Here is a 21,752-nt window from a genome sequence, read left to right as displayed (position 1 = left end):
AAGCTCCGCCTCCTGGGTTCAAGTGATGCTCCTGCCTCAGCCTCCTGAGTAGCTGGGACTACAGGCGTGTGCCACAGCACCTGGCTAATTTTTGTATTTTTAGTAGAGACAGGGTTTCACCATATTAGTCAGGCTGGTCTCGAACTCCTGACCTCATTATCTGCCAGCCTCAGCCTCCCAAAGTGCTAGGATTACAGGTGTGAGCCACCACCCCTGGCCTTTTTTCCTTTTTCAGAATGTTCTTAGCTATATATTTAGCTGACTCCCTATTGCACTCATTCTCTTTAGGAGGATATGTATATACATATATATAGAGAGAGTGTGTGTGTCATATATATAGTGTTATATACAGTTATATATATCCTCCTAAAATATAAAAACTATATATAGTTTAAAAAAATATTAATATTAATATTAAGCAGTAAAAATTACCACTTAAAAAGTATATATGTAAAGTAAAAAGTTAAAGCTTAACTTGATCCCTAAAATACTACCTATCCAAGTTCTACCTCCAGGTAAGTACTAGTTAGGAATTGAAATGCATCCATCTGACAGTTTCCTGAATGTATATAGACATATTATATGTAAATATATATTGGCAAAAATATTTCCAAAAGGGGGAGAATGTCCATCCCCCCACAGAGGGAAAAGCACAGGATCATGTGGCCTCTCACTTCCCCTCACTCTTCCTCTGGGCAGAAGAGCATGATTATCTCCTCCTGTCTCTCCTTTAATTCCTTCTACCTACCCTCCCCATGTCCCCACCACTCTTAGCTTACAAGTTCTACCATTTACTGCTACATTGCTAGGGTTTACCTCCCCGTTTTCATCAGCCTTATTTAAACCTAAACCTAAATGTCTTTATAAATATACTAAAATTAAATAAACACTGTACCTGCCCATTGGGTTTGTCACCCAGGCTGGAGTGCAGTGGCGTGATCTCAGCTCACTGCAATCTCCACCTCCCAGGTTCGAGCAATTCTCATGCCTCAGCCTCCCAAGTAGTTGAGATCACAAGCACCTGTCACCACGCCTGGCTAATTTTTGTATTTTTAGTACAGACAGGGTTTCACTCTCTGGTCTCGAACTCCTGACCTCAGGTGATCTGCCCACCTCAGCTTCCCAAAGTGTTGGGATTACAGGTGCGAGCCACCACACCCAGTCAGGAGTGAAATCTTTAACACACTTGTATGCCTTTTAATGTTTCCTATCCTCACCCCCTTCAACACATGGCTTTGTTTTAAATAATATGAAACCACTATGCTTGTTGAAATTTTTCCTTAAGAGCAAGAGTGATAGACACAGCCCAGGGTGACCCCTAGTGAGTTACACCTTTGTGTAATTTCTTCCCCTTGAGTGTGAGCTTCCAACCAAGAGCAAATGGCAGTTAAGAGGTTTTGAAGATGCAATTAAGGTCTCTATCAGTTGACTCTGAGTTCCTCCCAGGTGGGCCTGGCCTAACCAGGTGAGACTTTTTACAGGGTCCAGGCTGGGTGCAGTGGCTCACACCTGTAATCCCAGCACTTTGAGAGGCCGAGGCGGGCGAATCACATGAGGTCAGGAGTTCAAGACCAGCCTGACCAACATGGAGAAACCTTGTCTCTCTTAAAAATACAAAATTAGCCAGGCATGGTGGTGAGTGCCTGTAATCCCAGCTACTCATGAGGCTGAGGCAGGAGACTCGCTTGAACCCGGGAGGTAGAGGTTGCAGTGAGCCAAGATCGCACCATTGCACTCCAGCCTGGGCAAAGACAGTGAAACTCCATCACACACACACAAAAAAAAATCCAGGCCTTCCCGAAAGTTCAAGACTGGAAGCAGTGGGGGCTCTGTCATAGCTGCTGGCTTTCAAAGAGCAAGCTGTCACAAATCCTACATCCACAAGGATACAAGTCCTGCCAATAACCTAAGGGGACTTGGAAGCTGATCTCTCACTATTCAAGCCTCAGATGAGAGCTCAGTCCGTCAATACCTGGCTTTCACCTTTGTGAGCCCCTGAGCTGGGAATTGACTAAGCCACACCTGGACCTAGGAAACTGTTAGGTAATAAAAGCACATTGTTTTAAGCCAGTACTGAGTACTGATTTGTTATGCAGCAATAGACAGCTGATACAGAATGTAGATCTACTTTTTTCAAGAGACTTTCCTTCACCATTATATTACCAGTCACAATCACATAAATATCATCTATTTAGACTTACGCCTGCATTTAAAGGCATAAATCTCTTCCTTCCATTCTCCATCTTCCCCTATCTGGATATCTTTGTTTTGACTTAGTTCCTACTTGGGGGGATGCTTATTAAGGTACTTATCTTAGAGTATAGGGTGCTGTATTTTCTGTATCCTTGAATGTATGGCAATCTCTTTCTTTTGCCTTCAAATATAAACAACCCTTTAACTCCTAGTCCTTTTCATTGAAAAGTCTGAAACACTGCTCTGCTATTCTTTACCTTCATGATAGAGAGGGGCAGTACAATGCTGGTTTGATTCTCTTTCTTCTGTATGTAACCTGTGATCCCTTCAAAGAATCTTATAAACATTTCTCTTTATCCTTGCAGTTACAAATTTTACCAGGAAATCTCAAATTATGTATCATCTCCTTCATTAATTCAACTGCTGCCCTATGAGCCCATTCTATTAGAAAATAAGACTTTCTTCACCTCACAGACACCTCCTTCCAGGAGTTAGTGAATTCTGCTTCTATTTCCACATGCTCCTTCTCCTGGAGCACCCATCCCTCAGGCAGAAGCAGATCTCTCGAATCTTTTCTCCATGTTTCCTGTCTTTTCACTCGTGGTTTCCACTTCCTCATATTCTGATCCTCTCATGCACTAGTTCCTCCTTTTTATTCAGAACCAAATTCAATTTTGAGTAGTATATATGACTTTTTTCACTTCCTTTCTTGAATGTTTAGAGCTGTTGTTGCAATTTTTGTTTTTATTTCCCTAAACTTTTCTCCCTCTCTGAGTTGCTGGTGTGGGCTCCTTGTACTGGCCAGGCTAGAGGGTGGAAATCTTGGCAGAGACAGACAACATAACACATTCCCCTTAGTGCTGGATGGGCAGCCACTGGGGTCCTGTGTACTAAGGCATGAGGCAGAGAGAGGCCTCCCAGTCTGGTGTTCTCAAGGCCACAAAAAAGCAGCGGGGTAGGGGGCAACTCAGCCTACTGTTCAATTTCCTTAAAGGGCAGCCCGTATCCATCAGATCAATACACCCCTCTGCCTCCTAGGATCAGATGCAGCACAATTATAACATGTACTTCCTCTCCACAAGATGAAGGATTCTTTGGACTCATCTGTTCATTGAGTCATCAGTTCTCTCTGGAGCCCTCATCCCTTGTTCTTGTTGTAAGCAAAGCCTCCTAGCACACATACCCTTTCTTGAGACCCCAAATCTTCACATGACCCCATCCAAGGTCATCTACCTTACTGAGCCATCCCTACCAGAGAGTCAGGAGGGATAAGGAATATTGAATGTCAATGTGAGCTGCCATCTTCCTAGAATCTTCATTTGTTCAGAGTAAGAAATCCATGAAAATATTTATAGACATGGCAAGGAGGAAGGGGAAAGGAGGTTGAAGATATGTAGAGAGAAAGGTAATAGATAGATAGACCCAGAACTAAGAAGCCTGAGAATGAAGCCAGCAAATCTGCTGTTGTGTCCTGGTAGATGTTAGTGGAGTTTGGTTCTAACTGAACGTCATACTCCAAAAGAAGCATCAGATCTGTGGAACACAAAGTCAAGACTTGGCCCAGCTTCAGCCCTTTTATCCAGGGGCTTAATCAAGTTTTCAGTGTAGCCTATAAGGCCATGAGACTGGCCAAAATGGTTACTAATAAAGGTAGGTTCATCCAAAGAGAAGCAACGGTGAGGGCAATGTAAGGTCTCCAGGCAGGTGGGTGGCATCAAGCAAGCAGCAATAGGAGCAAGCAGTTAAGTGAAATGGCTATAAACAGAGCCCACAAAAGCATTCCAAAATCTAAACCTGGCCCTGAAGTTATGGCTTAGAGAAATGTGTGTAACAGCTGATAAACAGGCTCTCCTGGAAGAGGGCCGTCTGAGGGTATGTGGGCTCCAGGAAGCCTTGCCATCCACAAAACGTGGTCAGAGGCCAATGGAGATGCTGGGAGAAAGGGCTTTAGGGACCATGCTGACCAGGCTTTTAGGGGGAGAGCATTACTGTCCACCTCATAGGGTTTTGGGGGGGATTTAGTGAGCTATGCACATTAGGGGTTAGAACGGGGTCCACGCATTAGAAACAATCTGTCCATGTTGCCTGTTTTTAATAAGCTTAATGTATTTGCCAATGCAGGGGACTCCGCCTGCCTCCTCTCCAAGAAAGCACAGCATTCTATCTCTGCATAATAGGCTTTATAGGGCAGCATCCTTCCTCTTCCACATTTTTCACACCTATGGCCTCTGACCTATGTCTGACAGTCCATCTTAATATGACTTTTTGTTTTCAGCTTTTTACACATTCAACAAAAAAGAGAGCGAGGATCCACGAAGAACAGGACAGGAGACAGGCTTGTTTCTCAAACCAGAGGCTTGCAAATTGGTCTCCTTGGACCCATTCATCATGCCAGCTTCAGCATTTGATTTTTATTCTGAACAATTCATGGTCCAATTAGAGGTTTATGCATTTACACTGAAAAATACATGATGTCATTTAGAGCCTTTCTGGCACAGGAAGGCCCGGCGTCCTCTCACCTTTGTATTCTGCCAGGCACACACACTCATAGCCATTAACGAGGTCCCTGCAGGTGGCTGCGTTCAGGCATGGAGCGGAGAGACACTCGTTATATTCCTCCTCACAGTAGAGGCCGTGGTAACCTGAGGGACAGAGAGAAAGGCCTGCTGTCAAATGCATCCCATTTACAACCCACTCGGGACCAGCCAGAAAGGAAGGCAGTTGGGGGTATTCATTAGAAAGTATGGCACAAACAGATGGGATTTCAGGAGCTAGATCTCTTGGGGTAAAGCTGAAAGGTGGATTTGGGGTAAAGCTGAAAGGTGGATTTAGGGGAAGGCTATGAAGAAAGAGCCTGTTCTTATCACACTTTTTCATGATCCCAAGTATAAAAGAAATGATTTCATTTATCCACTGACATTCTCATCATAGTGCGTCCAACGGTGCTGGTGTTAGGGTGATCCAGTCACTGAGTGTGTCTGCTGCAGCCATTGGAGATAGTGAGTAAGCAGAACTTACGGCAGGGGAGGAGCAAACAACTCCCTTCAAGAGTAAGAGCCTGGCTGGGTGTGGTGGCTCATGCCTGTAATCCCAGCACTTTGGGATACCGAGGCAGGTGGATCCCTTGAGCTCAGGAGTTTGAGACCAGCCTGGCCAACATAATGAAACTCTGTCTCTACTAAAAACACAAAAAATTAGCCAGACATGGTGGCAGGCACCTGTAATCTCAGCTACTCAGTAGGCTGAGGCAGGAGAATCACTTGAACCCGGAAGGCAGAGGTTGCAGTGAGCCAAGATTGCACCACTGCACTCTAGCCTGGGCGACAAGAGCAAAACTCCATCTCAAAAAAAAAAAAAAAAGAAAAAGAAAACAAAAAGTGTGAGAACCACATTAGAAAAATACATCTGTATTTCCTTTTCAAGTCAGAAAAGAAAATGAGCTCAAAATGCTTAACTGAAATTCTTGATGAAATATGAGGGTATTTTTGTTGTTATTGCTTGTTTAAAGATATGATTATATAAATTATAGTATTTTAAATTGTACCTAAATGTTTAAATTACTAAATAAATCATAATGTGAGTGAAGAAAAAATAAACCCACAATTTCTTGATAAAGATGGATTTTACCCTCCTATTTGCAAAACAGGTGTTTATTCTAAAGGACAAGAAGACAACATTCTTTGAGATTCAATCATGAGGGTTATGCAGTTTTCAACTTTTGAAAACATGTGTTACTGCCAATTTGCAGTGAAACCAGGCCATTTTTGTCCAGCCCTGTCCAAACAATGAAAAACATATGAGTGTTTTCAAAAGTCACACTGCCCGTGTTCGTTCTGAATTCAGATTAGCAGAAAAAATAAACCCTTACCAAAGTAGGAATTAGAACTACTAGCTTTCCCCTAGCCTTTCCAACTCACAACCAACTCTCAAACTCAGGAAGTCCCATTAGAACATGCTAATATGTTGAACTGTTTTGTTTCTTGTGCCTATCATAAAACTAGGTTAAGCTCATATTTGCATTATTAACAGAGCACTTTTCAAATATGTTGTCATTTCGTTGTTTTTGAAAAGCTTTCCAAATTTAGGTTGTGATAATGGCCCCTTTGAGGAGCCCTTGACCTACCTAAGACAAATATACTATAGTTTTCAATTCTTCTGAAAAGCAGTACGTTACCCTACTTTTTGTAACTTTAGGGAAATATTTCTATTATCCTTTATTAGATTATTTCCATCATATAGATAAGAGGTACTCAACTAGCCGCAATTTTGTCCCCCAGAGGACATTTGAAAATGTTTGGAGACATTTTTCATTGTCACAACTGGAGGTACGGGGAGGGGTTGCTGCTGGCATCTAGGAGGTAGAGTCAAGAGTGCTGCTAAGCATCCTACAGTCCTACAGGAGGCTGCCCGGGACAGCCTCCCACAATAAGACCATCCAGAAAAAATATCAATACAGCCAGGTTGAGAAACTCTGTTCTAGACCAGGGGTCAGCAAACTATGGCCCACGGATCAAATCTATCCCAGCCTGTTTTTGCAAATAAAATTTTTTTGGGACACAGCCACAGTCATACATTTACATATTGTCTGTGGCTGTTTTCACACTACAACAAAGGACTGAGTGTTTGCAACAGAGACTATATGGCCTGCAAAGCCTAAACATTTACTATCTGGCCCTTTGCAGAACAAGTTTGCTGATTCCTGATTTAGATTCAATGAAAGCTCTTTCTTTTAACAAAAGTTTTGTATATTAACTCCTTATCAAATGTATTGTTTGCAAATATTTTCTCCCATTCCATAGGTTGCCTTTTCATGCTGTTGATTGTTTCCTTTGTTATGTAGAAGCTTTTAAGTTTGAAGTACCACTTTTGTATTTGTGCTTTTGTTGCCTGTACCTTGGATATCATATCCAAGAAGTTATTCCCCAGGCCAACGTTATGAAGTTTTTTCCCCTATGTTTTCTTCCAGAAGTTTCATACTCCTAGGTCTTACGTTTAAGTTTTCAGTCCATTTTGGGTTGGTAGTCGTGTATGGTACAAAATAATACAAATGGCCAACAGGCATATGAAAATAACATCACTAACCAACATCACTAACCAACATCCCTAATAATCAGGGAAATGCAAATTAAAATCATAACAGGATATCACTTCACACCTGTTAGGATGGCCATTATAAAAGAAAACAACAAAACAAACAAACAAAAACAGAAAATAACAAGCGTTGGGGCAGATTTGAAGAAATTGGAACCTTTGTGCACTGTTGGTAGGAAGGTAAAATGGTACAGCTGCTGCAAAAAACTATAGCGGTTCCTCAAAAAATAAAAAATAGAACTACCACATGATCCAGCAATTCCATTGCTAGGTACTCAACCAAAAGAATGGAAAACAGGATCTGGAGGAGATATTAGCACTCCCATGTTCATTGCAGCATCATTCACAATAGCCAAGAAGTAGAAGCAACTTGTGTCCATCGACAGAAGAATGGACAAAAAGGTCAAGCAACAGTGGTATGTAATACAATGGAATATTATTCAGCCTTCAAAAGGAAGAAAATCTTGTCATGTGCTACAATATGGATGAACCTTCAGGACATTACATTACATGAAATAAGCCAGTCACAGAAGGACAAATACTATATGGTTCCACCTATATGATGTATTTTTAAAATAGTCAAACTGACAGAAGCAGAAAGCAGAATGATGGTGACTGCCAGGGTCTGTGGAAGGGGAAAAATGGAGAGCTGCTGTTTAATTGTGCAAGACGTTATGCAAGATGAGTAAGTTCTAGATATCGCCTGGTAAACAGTGTGTGTATGGTAAATAATACTGTAATGTATACTTAAACATTTGTTAGGGAGGTATGTTTAATTCTGTGTTTTTTACCACTACATATATAAATATATATGTATTATTAAATACATATATATATTTTAACCACTATTACATACATATATAATTTTACCACTATCTATATACCTATATCTATATCTATATTTTACCTACCATATATATAGCGGGTAAAAAATACACAACATAAAATATATATATAGTGGTAAAAAACATACAACATGAAATATATATGTGTATATATATGGAAAGAGAGAGAGTGGGAGAGGTAAAAATATATATATAGTGGTAAAAAACATACAACATGAAATATATATGTGTATATATGGAAAGAGAGAGAGTGGGAGAGGTAAAAATATATACATATATATCCACGTATGTGTAAAGAGTTAAGTGTCTTTTGCTTCTCCTAATATAAGAACCTTTTTGAGGTTACTGTGGAGTACAATCACCAGCAGCACGTTTTCAATTGCATTTGCCCTACTAGGTGATCTTTTAACAATCAACATGGAAGGGTAATATATAACCACAACCCTGCATGCCTCTTTGACCTCTGAATTGAGGTGGTATTTAAATAGACAAAAATCAAACAAGCAAGTTTTGCAAGATCATCTATAATTGTTTCCATTTTTGAAAACAGTATCATTATCTTTTTATACTAGCAATATGAAAAGCAAATGAGGAAGTTATTTTACAGAGATAATTAAGCTGGTGATGTTTTTCTTCCTTGGGGGGAAAAAAGATAAAGCTTTCATATTCTAAAACTGTTTCTTCAGAGACGGTAACATTTAAATGTCTTCATGGAAATGTCAAGGCACCCTTTATACTCAGTGCCAAGCAGCCTCAATCGGACGGTTTGAATAAAAAGGCACTCCTTCCAGAAGAGAGGGCTTCTGTGAAAATGAGGCTGTCACCCCCTGCTGATAATTAATTCGGGCAAACAAATTAGCTCAGGGCAGTATGCCCAGGGTCTGAAAAAAAAAAAAAAAAAGGCTAGTCCAAAGAATTTTTTAAAATAAAATAAAAGATCAAAGGGTGGGATTAGAGTGGCCCCTTCCAAGGCACTGATCTTTATCAGCATTGCTCCCATCTTTGCATTATTTGCTCCGGAATAATCAGTTCCCATTATTTCTTCCGGATTGACAGGGCACAGCAACCAACCAGATGGGAGGCGTGAAAGGAGCAGTGGAGATGGCTGCCATGTTTAGCTGAGTAAGTGGATGAAGTCATTATCACCAAGAGGTACCACCAAAGGAAAAATAGGCTTAGAGGAGGAAAAACAGCCTTAGAAGAAGACCAGTTTAACTTTGGACATGTTTAGATTTGGCACACTTGGGCAGGTCCAAGTGGCAGTTGGAAGTATGTGTGTAAATGGCTTAGAAAAAGCACTTTGGGAATTAGTCACCTGGAAGTGGTTTTGAAGTTTTCATTAAAGAAGAAAATGGAAGGGAAAAAAGAAGGGGTCAAGGTCAGACCAGATGGGCAGGTGGAGAACAAAGAGCCAGATCAGGACACTGGACAGGGATTGGGCAAAAAGGAGGAGAAAAGCCCAAGGCATGCAGTGTCGTGGAAGCCAGAGGATGAAAGGATGTCAAGGAAGGTGGGTTAGCAGTATCAGAGACTCTAATGAGCAAGAATGACCACTGGACTAGAAGATAAGGAGGTCACTGAACACCCTCAAAACCATGGCTCTTAATGGTGGCTGTGCTTGCCCTTAGAGGGTGTTTAAGGAAATTAGGGGTGGGAGTGATCCTCATTGCAATGATTGGAGGGTTCTACTGGAATTTAGGAGGGTGGGAGGGCGCAAAGATATTAAACATTTCAATGCCCTGGATATTCCTGCACAACAAGGAATGCCTCCTCATTCTTCACAACCTTGGACTGTTCCACTGGACCTTCATGTAGGTGAAAACCCTGTTGATAACTTTCCCAAACTAAAACCTAACTTCTTTATATGTACAGCACCATATTAAGATATACTGAGTTTTAAGCCTGTCACAGTGGCTCACACCTGTAATCCCAGCACTTTTGGAGGCTGAGGCAGGTGGATCACTTGAAGTCAGGAGTTCAAGACCAGCCTGACCAACATGGTGAAACCCATCTCTACTAAAAATACAAAAAGTAGCCAGGCATCGTGGCAGGCACCTGTAATCCCAGCTACTTGGGAGGCTGTGGCACATGAATCACTGGAACCTGTGAGGCAGAGGTTGTAGTGCACCCAGATTGTGCCACTGCACTCCAGCCTGGGAGACAGAGTGAGACTACATCTCAAAAAAAAAAAAAAAAAGATATACTGAGTTTTCATAGAATGTACTACTGGATAAACCAAGAGAAGATTGTACCAAGAGTTATTCATCATTTTAGAAAACTACTTCACAAGAACAACAGCTCTAGTAGAATGTAAATCTCCAATAAAGAATATCTGTATCGATAAAACAAAAACATCAACAAAAATCACTTCCTCCGATAGTTTTCTGACAATGCTATGTACAGTAGCTCTTCCCACCAGCAACTCATCACGACACTCAGCTGATTTCCATCATAGTATTTGTAACTGTCTGAAATCCTATTTTTACTGCAGTTCTGTACTGATTATCATGTCTCTTCCTCCACTACAGGATAAGCTTGAGGGAAGAGTCTGCAAATGCAGTGTTCACAGCTGTACCTGTGATATCTGTTTCGGAAAAGGCTACACAAGTAAAATTGTTGAATAAGCACCCAAAATGTCATTGATTGATTGGATGCACTTTTAAAATGTTTCTATGGTGCTCCAGCACCTTCCAGGTGCCCTAGGTACTGCATACAAAGTTAAAGAATGGGGTCTCCACCTGTATGGAGCGCCCAGTGTGGTAGCAAGTTAGTGGCATCTGCCTTGTGTCAGGTGCTTTAGGTGTGTTAATTTGTTTAATTCTCATAAAAACCCAAGGCAGTGGGCATGACTCGTCCCAATTTATAGATGAGGAATTAAGAGTTAGAGAAGTAAAGAAATTTGCCCAAGGCCACGTAGTCAATCCTGTGTGTTCTTCCTTCTTTCCCATGTTGTCTCCAAACTCATTGTCTAGTGTGTTAGTTTATTAGGGCTCCCATGAAAACACTATAGCACTGGGTGAATTAAACAAAAACTTATTTTCCCAGAGTTTTGGAGGCTAGAAGTCCATGGTCAAGGTCTCAACAGGTATGATTCCCCCTGAGGCCTCTCCCCTTGGCTTTCAGATAGCCACCTTCTCTGTGAGACCTCACGTGTCCTTTTCTTTGTGCGTGAGTGCTCCTGGTGTCCTTCTGCTTCTCATAAGGACACCAGTGCGACTGTATTACAGCCCTGCCCTTACAATCTCATTGAACCTTAATTACCTTTGTAAAGGCTCTATCTCCAAAGACATCGGAGGTTACAACTTCAACATATGAATTGGGTGGGGGGGGCCTAATTTAGTCCTTAACAACTAGAATCTGAGTTTCTGAGTCACGAGATTGTTGGTATTTTGGACCAGATCATAATTGCTGGGAGCTTCCCTGTGCACTGTAGAATGTTTAGCCGCATTCCTGACCTCTACACACTAGATTCCAATAATACCATCCTTCCCAGTTGTATTGATCAAAAATGTCCCCAGTCATTGTCATATGTCCCCTGGAAGACAAAAATCCCTTTTGAGAACCACTGTCCTAGATCCTTTTTATAAGACGAAAGCAACTTGAAGAAATTTGAGGATATGCGGGTTTCAAATTGTGAGGAGTGAGAGTTCATTCATTAGAGCAAAAGGATTTCTGGACAATACCGAGGGGGGCTTCTGCCCTTGTGAGTTTGACGTAACACAGTCCATGGGGTGACTCTCGCCAGCACTGCTATCCCACAGAAGGAAACAGGCCCTGGGTGTATCTGGGACTGGCTCATAGCAAGTGAATGGGATAGAGGAGAGTAAGAAGGGAAACCCTGCCTGGTGATTTTTGAGCTAACGAGAACCCTGTTGAATGCTGTGCCCTTGGATTAGGACTCCTCTCTGTGCCCCTTATGAAGCCTCAAGTCACGTGGTGAAGCTGGTTTCTAGCTAGTGCTCTTCCTACTTTTCAGATGAAAAGACCACAGCCCTACAGCCTTAACCAGCTCAGCAAAGGTACAGTGGAGCCCAAATTCCACCCCACAAACCCTGAGCTGCTCCAGAACAGGACACTTTGCTGCACAAAGGTCTCAAGAGTCACTCAATTCCTACTCTCCCCAGTAAAAGGCAAGGCCTTCCATGGCCTTGCACGGTCTTCCCTCTCAATACTGTCTCAAGAGAGACTTTAAACATCAATCCAGGACCCACCGGCTCTGGCTTCACACTGTGTTTGCTCACAGGAGTACTTTCCCTCCCCTCGCCCATCCCTCATCACACTCAAAAATCTCCAAAACTGTAAGACTCTAGCTGTAGCCAGATGGCCTTCACACTTCGTGCAACAAATTCCCAGTGACTCATCTGTGAGTATCACCTCTGGAGGGCGATTCGTGCTTCCTGCTGCCTCAGGCAAACAGGACCTTCGAAGACCACAGTGCTGTGATCAGGACAACCACAGGGAGGACATGCCGCTCACTCCCCTCGTGCCAGCTGAATTCAAGGCAAGGGTAAATTTAAGGTGTTTGGGGCTTTTGTCTTTACTTTGTAGTCAGGCTGAAGTGAGTGCAGGGCTGTGAAGAGTGGTTCCCTTAATGATGCGTCGCAATTCAGAGGATGTTTTCCCTTCTTCAACACCAGTGGATAAAATGTGAAAACCCATGACTTTCTGATTCAAGGCTAGGCCAGTTCCTGGGAGATCAAATATTCCACCTCACCCATAGTCGTTAAAGATATGGGGGCCGGGTGCAGTGGCTCACGCCTGTAATCCCAGCACTTTGGGAGGCTGCGACGGGCAGATCATGAGGTCAGGAGGGCCAGACCATCCTGGATAACACAGTGTAACCCCATCTCTACTAAAAATACAAAAAATTAGCCGGGCGTGGTGGCGGGCACCTGTAGTCCCAGCTACTCAGGAGGCTGAGGCAGGAGAATGTCCTGAACCCGGGAGGCAGAGCTTGCTGTGAGCCAAGATCGCGCCACTGCACTCCAGCCTGGGTGACAGAGCAAGACTCAGTCTCAAAAAAAAAAAAAAAGTGGGACACAGAGAAAATAATCCTATTACATTAATATGATTGTGAGCTTTCAAATTCTGGCTAAACTCACTGGTGGTCATAGAGCCCTTCGGCGCTCTGGAATGTGGGACAATATGCATTCATCTTGCTGTGTAGAGCTTTATTTCAAGGGAAACTTGAAATAAAGGTGTGGGTGCATGTGTGTGTGTGCATCTATCTCCCTTAGCCTCTCTTGTTGCTGGCAGTTCATAATAGAAATCGATTAAAGAACAGAAATAAAAACAGAGGCAAGAATCTAGGCTCACATTAATCCTATTAAGTGTTCAGATGCTCTTGTTTAAACGAACCTGCTGGTATTGATACCTGCGCAGGTTTTCACTGAGTAATCATGCTTCTGTCACACACACACAACACATACAATAAAGCCAGAAAATATTTGTAAACATGGAGGAACTTGTGTAAGTCAATGCAAAACATTCGTTGGTGTGTGGAGGACAGTAGCTGCGGATGTTACTTATTTCTTTAATCTCTAATTTCTTATCCTTTTATTGCTCATGGCACCTCAGCCAGAAAAGAAAATAAATGTCAAAAGACCGAAATCAGTCAATATATCCACTTGCTGTGATTTTTGTTAACATTAAATTGAAAGGACTAAAGAGAGAGGCTAAATTAAAGTTTCTGACTGTAAAACCTCATTATTTATGTTATTGAGCCATCTACAAATTTCCACCTCCCTCCCTGGGCTTCCAAAGGGATGGATGATGAACAGCCGGTTCTAAATCATATCCTCACTGTTCACACCATGAGTTTACATTCTCCCTCAGTGCAGAGGCTCTCTGGCTTTAATAGCCACATGGGGAAGGTTGGTAATTCTCTGTTTCTCATATTTGCCTCCTCGATCGATTCATTCTTTAAGTCAACAAACAGTTATTCAATTCCTGCTATGTGTCAGGCACTGTGCTAGTCACCGGGGCTATCTGGTGAGTAAAAACAGATATAGTGCCTTTACGGGGGCGCTTATGAGGGGAAAAACATCAATCAATCATTCAAGTGAATGGAAAATCATAACCGGGAAGTATTAGCAATGAGGGGCCTGGTGTTCCAGGAGGGAGGAGATGCAGGAGAGTTGACCTTGCCCAGGGAGGCTGGCCGGAAGAGGGGAGAGTGAGCTAAAAGGGAGGGGTGTGCAGAAGAATGATGAGAAAATTCAAGGCAGGAAAAGCTGTGGGTGCAAAAGACCCATGGTGGAGGGGACGCGGCTTGTGATTTGTTCTGGACATGGGTTGAAGCCCACTGTAGAGCAAAGGGCAGAGAAGAAATAAGAACACCGGGCCGGGTGCAGTGGCTCATGCCTGTAATCCCAGCACTTTGGGAGACTAAGGCAGACAGATCATGAGGTCAGGAGTTTGAGACCAGCCTGACCAACATGGTGAAATCTTATCTCTCCTAAAAATGCAAAAATGAGCCGGGCATGGTGGCATGTGCCTGTAGTCCCAGCTACTTGGGAGGCTGAGGCAGGAGAATTGCTTGAACCCAGAAGGTGGAGGTTGCAGTGAGCCAGGATCACATCACTGCATTCCAGCCTGGGTGACAGAGCAAGACTCCATCTCAAAAAAAAAAAAAAAGAAAAGAAAAGAGAAACAGGCAGGTATCAGGCCTGGTGGTATCTTTAATGTGGGTGGTGGGGGGATAAAAAATCAGATTTGCATTTCAGAGAGATTGCTCCAGCTACCCTTTGGAGAACTGGGATAAGACCTGCAAGAATCAATGTGGAGAAATCAGTGAAGAGGCTGCTGCAATCATCTCGGGAAATCATGGCTGGGATGAGAGTGGTGTCAGGGCCATGTGGAACATAAATGTCAAGAGTCATTTAAACAGTACATAGAAATACCTGGTAATGAATAGAATGTGAAGGGTGAGAAGGAAGGAGAGGTGGAAGGGGAGGCCCAGGTTCCTGGCTCATTTTATCCAGACATACTGCAATTTCTTTCAGAGGAGTGCAGGAATTGACATTTATTGAATCCCCTTCTATGGGCCAATTTCTCTTCTAGGAACTTTGAAATACAACAGAATCTCATTAGAAGGAAGGGGCTGGGGAGGGGAATGGAATGGAAGGAAACCATATTCCAGGAGGAGTAGACCTTAATTGAACAAAAAGAATTGACAGCTTCTCCCAGAAAAACAGAAGTGATTTGAAAAAAAAAAAAGTTCATTTTAATGAGTATTTGCTGAAATCTGACTATATTGCCAAGCACTGAAATAGTTGCTGAGGAGTTCGATTGTACTGTAGTTAAGAAAGACAGATCTCATGTAAGAAGACACAAGAAGTCAGAGGTGGAGGGAGGGCAGAAAAAGAGAGAGCAGGATCAGGGGAGCATGGGAGGGGGAAAGAGGAAGAGCAAAAGAGAGACCCAGAAGTATCGAGACAGAGAGAGAAAAGAAACAGAGAAAGAGACACAGAAAGAGAAAAGCCCAAAAAGATAAAATAGAGAGAAAGAAAAACTGGTCCAGAACGTGATGGAATTACACTGAGCAGTTAGCAAGGTCCCTGTTAGAAATGTTGTGGGCCCCTGCAGAGTGATGTCTCCAACTGGCGTAATGACCTTGAGCACTGCCCTTGGAGGCTCACCAAGATGGCGGAGCACATGGGAGCTGGGGGTACGATGTGAGAGTTTGAGAGACAATGGGACACAGCAGGATTCTTGCTTCCTAAGTAAAATACATATTCTTGCCTCCTTTATGAAAATAAAATGTATTTGACACCATTTTCTTTTTATTAAGTACTTTTTGTAACTCAGTATTGAGAGTACTTCTAGACGGGGATCACTGGACCATCAGGCATACAGCTGGAGCTCAGTGCCAGTGTGTCACATCTTCCATCAAGGCCACTCATGGGCACTTGTGGCAACAAAGGATACTTATAAAAGGAGGGGTTTCTGCCCCTCCCTTAGGGGGACATGGGCCTGGCACTGCACGTGAAGTAGTAACACAAGGGAAGCATCGAGCGCAATGCCTGGCATGAGCACGTCATGATGTAATGTGTGGTCACCTGGCCTGTGATGCAAACATGATTTAAAAAGAGAACCTGGGTGCCATACTTCTGAAATAGGTGCCCACCATGCAGACACAGCAAAGGCCCTAAGCACCACAGGCCTGAAGGATGCCATTACTCTGAGCCATTGTTTCACATGGTCAGCTTACTAGAGAAGCACAATAGCACCAGCTCAGCACTGACATGGTGCCTGGCTGATGAGCCCAGATTTCGCTACCCAGGAACTCGAAGATCTAAATTTTTCCAATACGAAACAGCCTGTTTATGTTTGGCTTTTAAAAACCTACCCTTTTTCCTTTTCGTAGCCCCATCCCCTGAGATTAACCTCAGGGCCGGATCTGGTTTCCTACTTGGCAGTAAAACTTCGACTCACTGCTCAGTATTTGATTCCAAACTCTGCAATTTCTCTTTAACAACAGGCTGTTCTCTCATTTCCTTAGCACACAGGCTGATGAATATAGAAGATGCTTGATCAAACTGGGTAAAGTGAATTTGCTAGAAGAACGGAATCAGAGGGCCAAATAATCTTTGCATACATAAATACAGAAGAGTTCTTTTCTTTACCAGAGCCTGTTTTACACAAACATGCATTAAAAGGCCTGGAAAAAACATTTTCCAAAATTGACAATTGTTTTGTTGAGGGATTCTTTCATAAATTTAAATATGTATATTCATGTTTTCTAATTTTCCATAACAGAGATACGCTGCTGTGTGATATAAGGGGATAATATCATCCATGCTGTGATGGTTAATACTGATGAACTGATGGTTAATACTGACTGTCGACTTGACTGGATTGAAGGATACAAAGTATTGATTCTAGGTGTGTCTGTGAGGGTGCTGCCAAAGGAGGTTAACATTTGAGTTAGTGGGTTGGGGAAGGCAGATCCACCCTTAATGTGGGTGGGCACCATCTACTCAGCTGCCAGCATGACTAGAATATAAGCAGGCAGAAAAATGTGAAAAGAGAGACTCTGACCTAGCCTCCCAGCCTACATCTTTCTCCCGTGCTGGATGCTTCCTGCCCTCGAACATCAGACTCCAAGTTCTTCAGTTTTGGAACTCGGACTGGCTCTCTTTGCTCCTCAGCCTGCAGACTTCCTATTGTGCGACCTGGTGATCGTGTGACTTAATACTTAGTAAATATATATATATATATAATATTCCATTAATTCTGTGCCTCTAGAGACCCTTGACTAATACACATGCTTTACAGGTATTTTATTTGTAGTATCACAACTCTAAATCATGCCACCGATTACAAGAGAAATGATGACCATTCTTTATGTTTAACCCTTGATTGGTGCTAAGGAAAACAGGTAATATTAGAAAACTCCTAACTTTTTAAAAGATCTTTTCAGTGGCAAGATAAGAACATTTCCCATAGCCTATAAAGGGAACAGACTAGGCTTATTAGAGGAGGTTTTCTGAGATTCAGGGAACAGATATCATAATAAATGCACTGTTAGTAAAGAAATTGCTTTTTAAAAGAAGAATTACACTTTTTAATATGTAGAAAAGAAAATCTTTGAAGATGTTAAAAATTCTGTAACTTCTGTAGATGTATTGAGTGTAAATCATAATTAATTTATATTTGGAAAGGAAACAGTTCTTAAATATATGGTAAAAACCAAAGCACCACTATCCTTAGTTAACTCCTTAAAAATGGTTAGCATTCTCCCTCAAGAAACATTTAAGAAAATCTGGGACTATATGGAAGATGACAGCTCAGTTGTGACTGTGCTTATGAAGGACATTGGAAGCCAGGGGAACTTGGCAGTGAACCTGCTTTAACAGAAACACTCGGGTGTCTAAAGGCCTTTGTCCTTAAACTTGTCCATCATCTGGGGAATCTTTCTTTGTTTTTTTTGGTTTTTTTTTTTTTTTTGAGACAGAGTCTCACTCTGTCACCCAGGCTGGAGTGCAGTGGCCAGATCTCAGCTCACTGCAAGCTCCACCTCCCGGGTTTACGCCATTCTCCTGCCTCAGCCTCCCGAGTAGCTGGGACTACAGGCGCCCGCCACCTCACCCGGCTAGTTTTTTGTATTTTTTAGTAGAGACGGGGTTTCACCGTGTTAGCCAGGATGGTCTCGATCTCCTGACCTCGTGATCCGCCCGTCTCGGCCTCCCAAAGTGCTGAGATTACAGGCTTGAGCCACCGCGCCCGGCCATCTGGGGAATCTTTCTAACCATGTTGATCTAAACATTTCTGAAAGCCTTCTCTTGGAATTGCCTTCAGGACTGGGTTACAAACTAGTCACACTAAGAAAAATCAGTCTCTTCACAAGGTTTTAGACATGTCTTATGTCTTTTTTTTTTTTTTTTTAATGTTGTTTTTGGCCACTAGAGGGTAGATTCTACTTATTATCTAGGCAAGTGAAAAAGGAAAGAAAAAAAAAAGTTACTCAGGAGTTTAACAAAAGAGGAGCAATAAAAAGATGTCTTTTACAAAAGGAAATAGATGGTACAGAGGGATGCAAATTAATCTGCCAGGTTATATTTAAAGAAGAAATCCCATTCCCTTTAACAAAAAACATAACATTCAAATATTTCTCTACAGCTTGCAAATTCACCAATAAACATATGGTATCTACAGTTTAAATTATCCTTTGTAAAGTGGCCTATTTTTCTTAGTAATTTTTTATTTAAAATATTTTTAATACACATGTTTGTAATACCATGATTAAAGCACCAAGATTAAATACTAAGTATAATGACAAAATAATATTTTATAATTTGAGTTAAAGATTATTGTGCTATGTGTGTTTACATATAAATAGTAAGAAAAGCATTTTAATAAAATAATCTCATACCCTCAATTGATTATCTAGCATTTTTATAAACACATAAAAATAGCTGGTTTATAGTTGAGGTAAGGAAGATGATAAGAAAGTTTAGAAAAGAAAAGGTAGACATACACCCTCACATTCCAGAAGTTTTTCATTATGGGATGCACAAAGATGGACGCTGGGGCCAGCAAAGACAACATAAAGGTGGGAGGGGGGAAAATCAAAGATTAAGGCTCTACTATGGCACTTTGAAGAGAAAATAAAACCTAGATAACTATTTTTACACAAGTATGTATACTAACAAAGAGAAATTTTAAACGGTATAAAAGTACAGAAGAGTTTTTAAATGTTTATTTCCTTTTAACTTATTTCACAAACAATTGGTTAAATTTGGTTTAGTTGACCTCTTAGTTATTAATAGACATTCATTTAAGGTATCCGCATTCATCACACTTGGGTCTCAGTGCGGTCTGCAGACCAGCAGCATCACCACCACCTGGGAACTTGTTAGAAATGCACGTTCTCAGGTCACACTCAAGACCCACTGATTGAGTAACTCTAAGGGTAGGGCCCAGAACTCCATGACTTAAGAAGCCCTCCAATGTGATTCTGATGAGCACTCAAGTTTGAGAGCCACTAAGCTATAGAATAGCAAAGCATACAACATCTCCCACAATCTCTGACGAGATCTCAAAAATGCTGGGAAATGGTAGGGTTTGTCCATGGAAAATGCTGTATATGGTGTGGTCATGGGGTTTTTTGCGGGTTTTTGTTTTGTTTTGTTTTGTTTTGTTTGAGATGGAGTTTCGCTCTGTCGCCCAGGCTGGAGTGAAACGGTGCCATCTAGGGTCACTGCAACTTCCGCCTCCTGGGTTCAAGCAATTCTGCTGCCTTAGCCTCCTGAGTAACTGGGATTACAAATGTCTGCCACCACACCCGGCTAATTCTTGTATTTTTAGGAGAGACGGGGTTTCACCATGTTGGTCAGGCTGGTCTCGAACTCCTGACCTTGTGATCCGTCCGCCTCAGGCTCCCAAAGTGCTGGGATTACAGGCGTGAGCCACTGTGCCAAGCCGGTTTTGTAATTTAATAGCCATGGCATCTCCTAAGAGTGTATCTAATCCAAGGGCAAAACATATGGTCAGAACATTATTTATATGCCCAATTATGGACACATAAATAAACCAACAGTGAAACATATAGTCAAATGATCTAGAAGCCATCCGTCCGCACGTGGACGAAAGGAAGCTGCCCTCCTCTCGAGGTTTACATAAGGGAAAACAGCAACACAAAAGAATCCCAAAGTGACAGCAAATGACGAACTGCAAAAGAAAGGCCAAAATGAGGGAAAGTAATGAGGATATAGAGGTGACACAACGTGTTCTAGTTCCTCACTGTCTGACTAGGAGTCACACATGCCTAAGCAGAATGAGTATAAACAAGTTCAAATTCAAATTCGTGAGGGCAATTTTTCCCACATCTCTGATCTAGCTTCCTTAACCCATGGGAATAATATTTTTGCAGAAAGGAATGTCAGAAAATGGAAAGCATTAAAAATATTTAATACAGCACTAAGATTAAGATTTTGAGTAACATACAGACCAGTAGGTAATATTCAAAATAATATTATAGTTTTGTAAAGATTAAATGTGTTACAAATTGACTATCATATACTAGACATTTGTGAATTAGCTTTTTGCATTCCTAAGAATTATCTTGTCAAGAATTTGCTCTGAAGGTAATTTATATTACTTATCTATTAAAATATATTTTGAATAAAATATAAAAGCTCTACTTTAAAAAGGAAAGAAAGAAAAAAAGAAAGCATAGACAATCTAAGGTAATAATTTTTACAAACCAAAAGTTGGGAACCATGATCTCACAAAGTTGTGCTGTTTCCAATTATACATCAGAGGTGGCCTCATAGATACATAGTTTGGTAACAAAGTATTTGTGTGATGGAAAACAAAATACTGTGATTGAGATTATTCCAGAAAATTTTGGTATACGGAGTCCACAATGCAGACCACGATTATCTTTCTGGCCGTATTTACTTTCATTCCCCCATCACTGGGGACATTCACAGGCACAATGCAATCATGTTATCCTCTAAGCTTTCTATTAGTCATTGTCATTCTCGAGTAAATATGCTAAATCCTAAATATTGTTAGACACCAAGGAAATTTCTCATAATCCTTTAAGAACAGTTTTAGAAGCACACACCTTCCACTTGGCCATTATCCTTATCCCTAAGGGCTACAAGTGCACAAGGGCTGAAGCTGACCGTCAGGACTTCAGCTAAAGAATTTCATGCGGAAATTCAGCCTGGATGCAACAGGATTACAAAGAAAATTTCAAAATGTAAATAAATCAGAATCACAACTCAATTATATGAGTAAATTCTGAATTCCGTTCTAACTTTCTTTATTAAATTAAGGTTGCCTAAAAACACAGCATTTTTTCATTTAAGAGTTGATACAGCAGTGAAAAATCAGAGGTGTGTTTTTATTTGGTGACTTAAGATTCTAGGATAATATATAGATTAATAACCTGAAGGGAAAAATGAAACTTCTTTGAAATAAAGCCACGAACAAGGCTCAATCTATATGGAATTATGAGGTAAGTAAAGAAGTTTTCTCCTAGACATTCCTTATCACTTGAGTAGGCAAGTTCAGGGGCCTCACCATTTCTTTTCAAGCAACCAAAGACTAAACACTGTTTTTCTTTTTCGACTTTCTTTCTCCTCAAATCTGCTTAAACACAGAGAGATA

The 21,752-nt window shown here is 41.5% G+C and overlaps 1 protein-coding gene across 1 annotated transcript in view; it reads right to left on the bottom strand.

The window, feature by feature from the left end:
- DNER (delta/notch like EGF repeat containing) overlaps positions 1-21,752 on the bottom strand; it is a 379,388-nt gene that overhangs the window by 57,019 nt on the left and 300,617 nt on the right. Inside the window, exon 9 of the mRNA XM_033229959.1 lies at positions 4,713-4,835. Coding sequence (XP_033085850.1) covers positions 4,713-4,835 — 123 coding nt within the window. The remainder of the gene's footprint in view (positions 1-4,712; positions 4,836-21,752) is intronic.

Source organism: Trachypithecus francoisi, unplaced genomic scaffold, assembly GCF_009764315.1.
Source record: "Trachypithecus francoisi isolate TF-2019V2 unplaced genomic scaffold, Tfra_2.0 Lachesis_group13, whole genome shotgun sequence".
Classification (NCBI taxonomy): Eukaryota; Metazoa; Chordata; class Mammalia; order Primates; family Cercopithecidae; genus Trachypithecus; species Trachypithecus francoisi.
The sequence above is the reverse complement of the archived record's forward strand: the minus strand, read 5'-3'. Positions and strand labels throughout refer to the sequence as shown.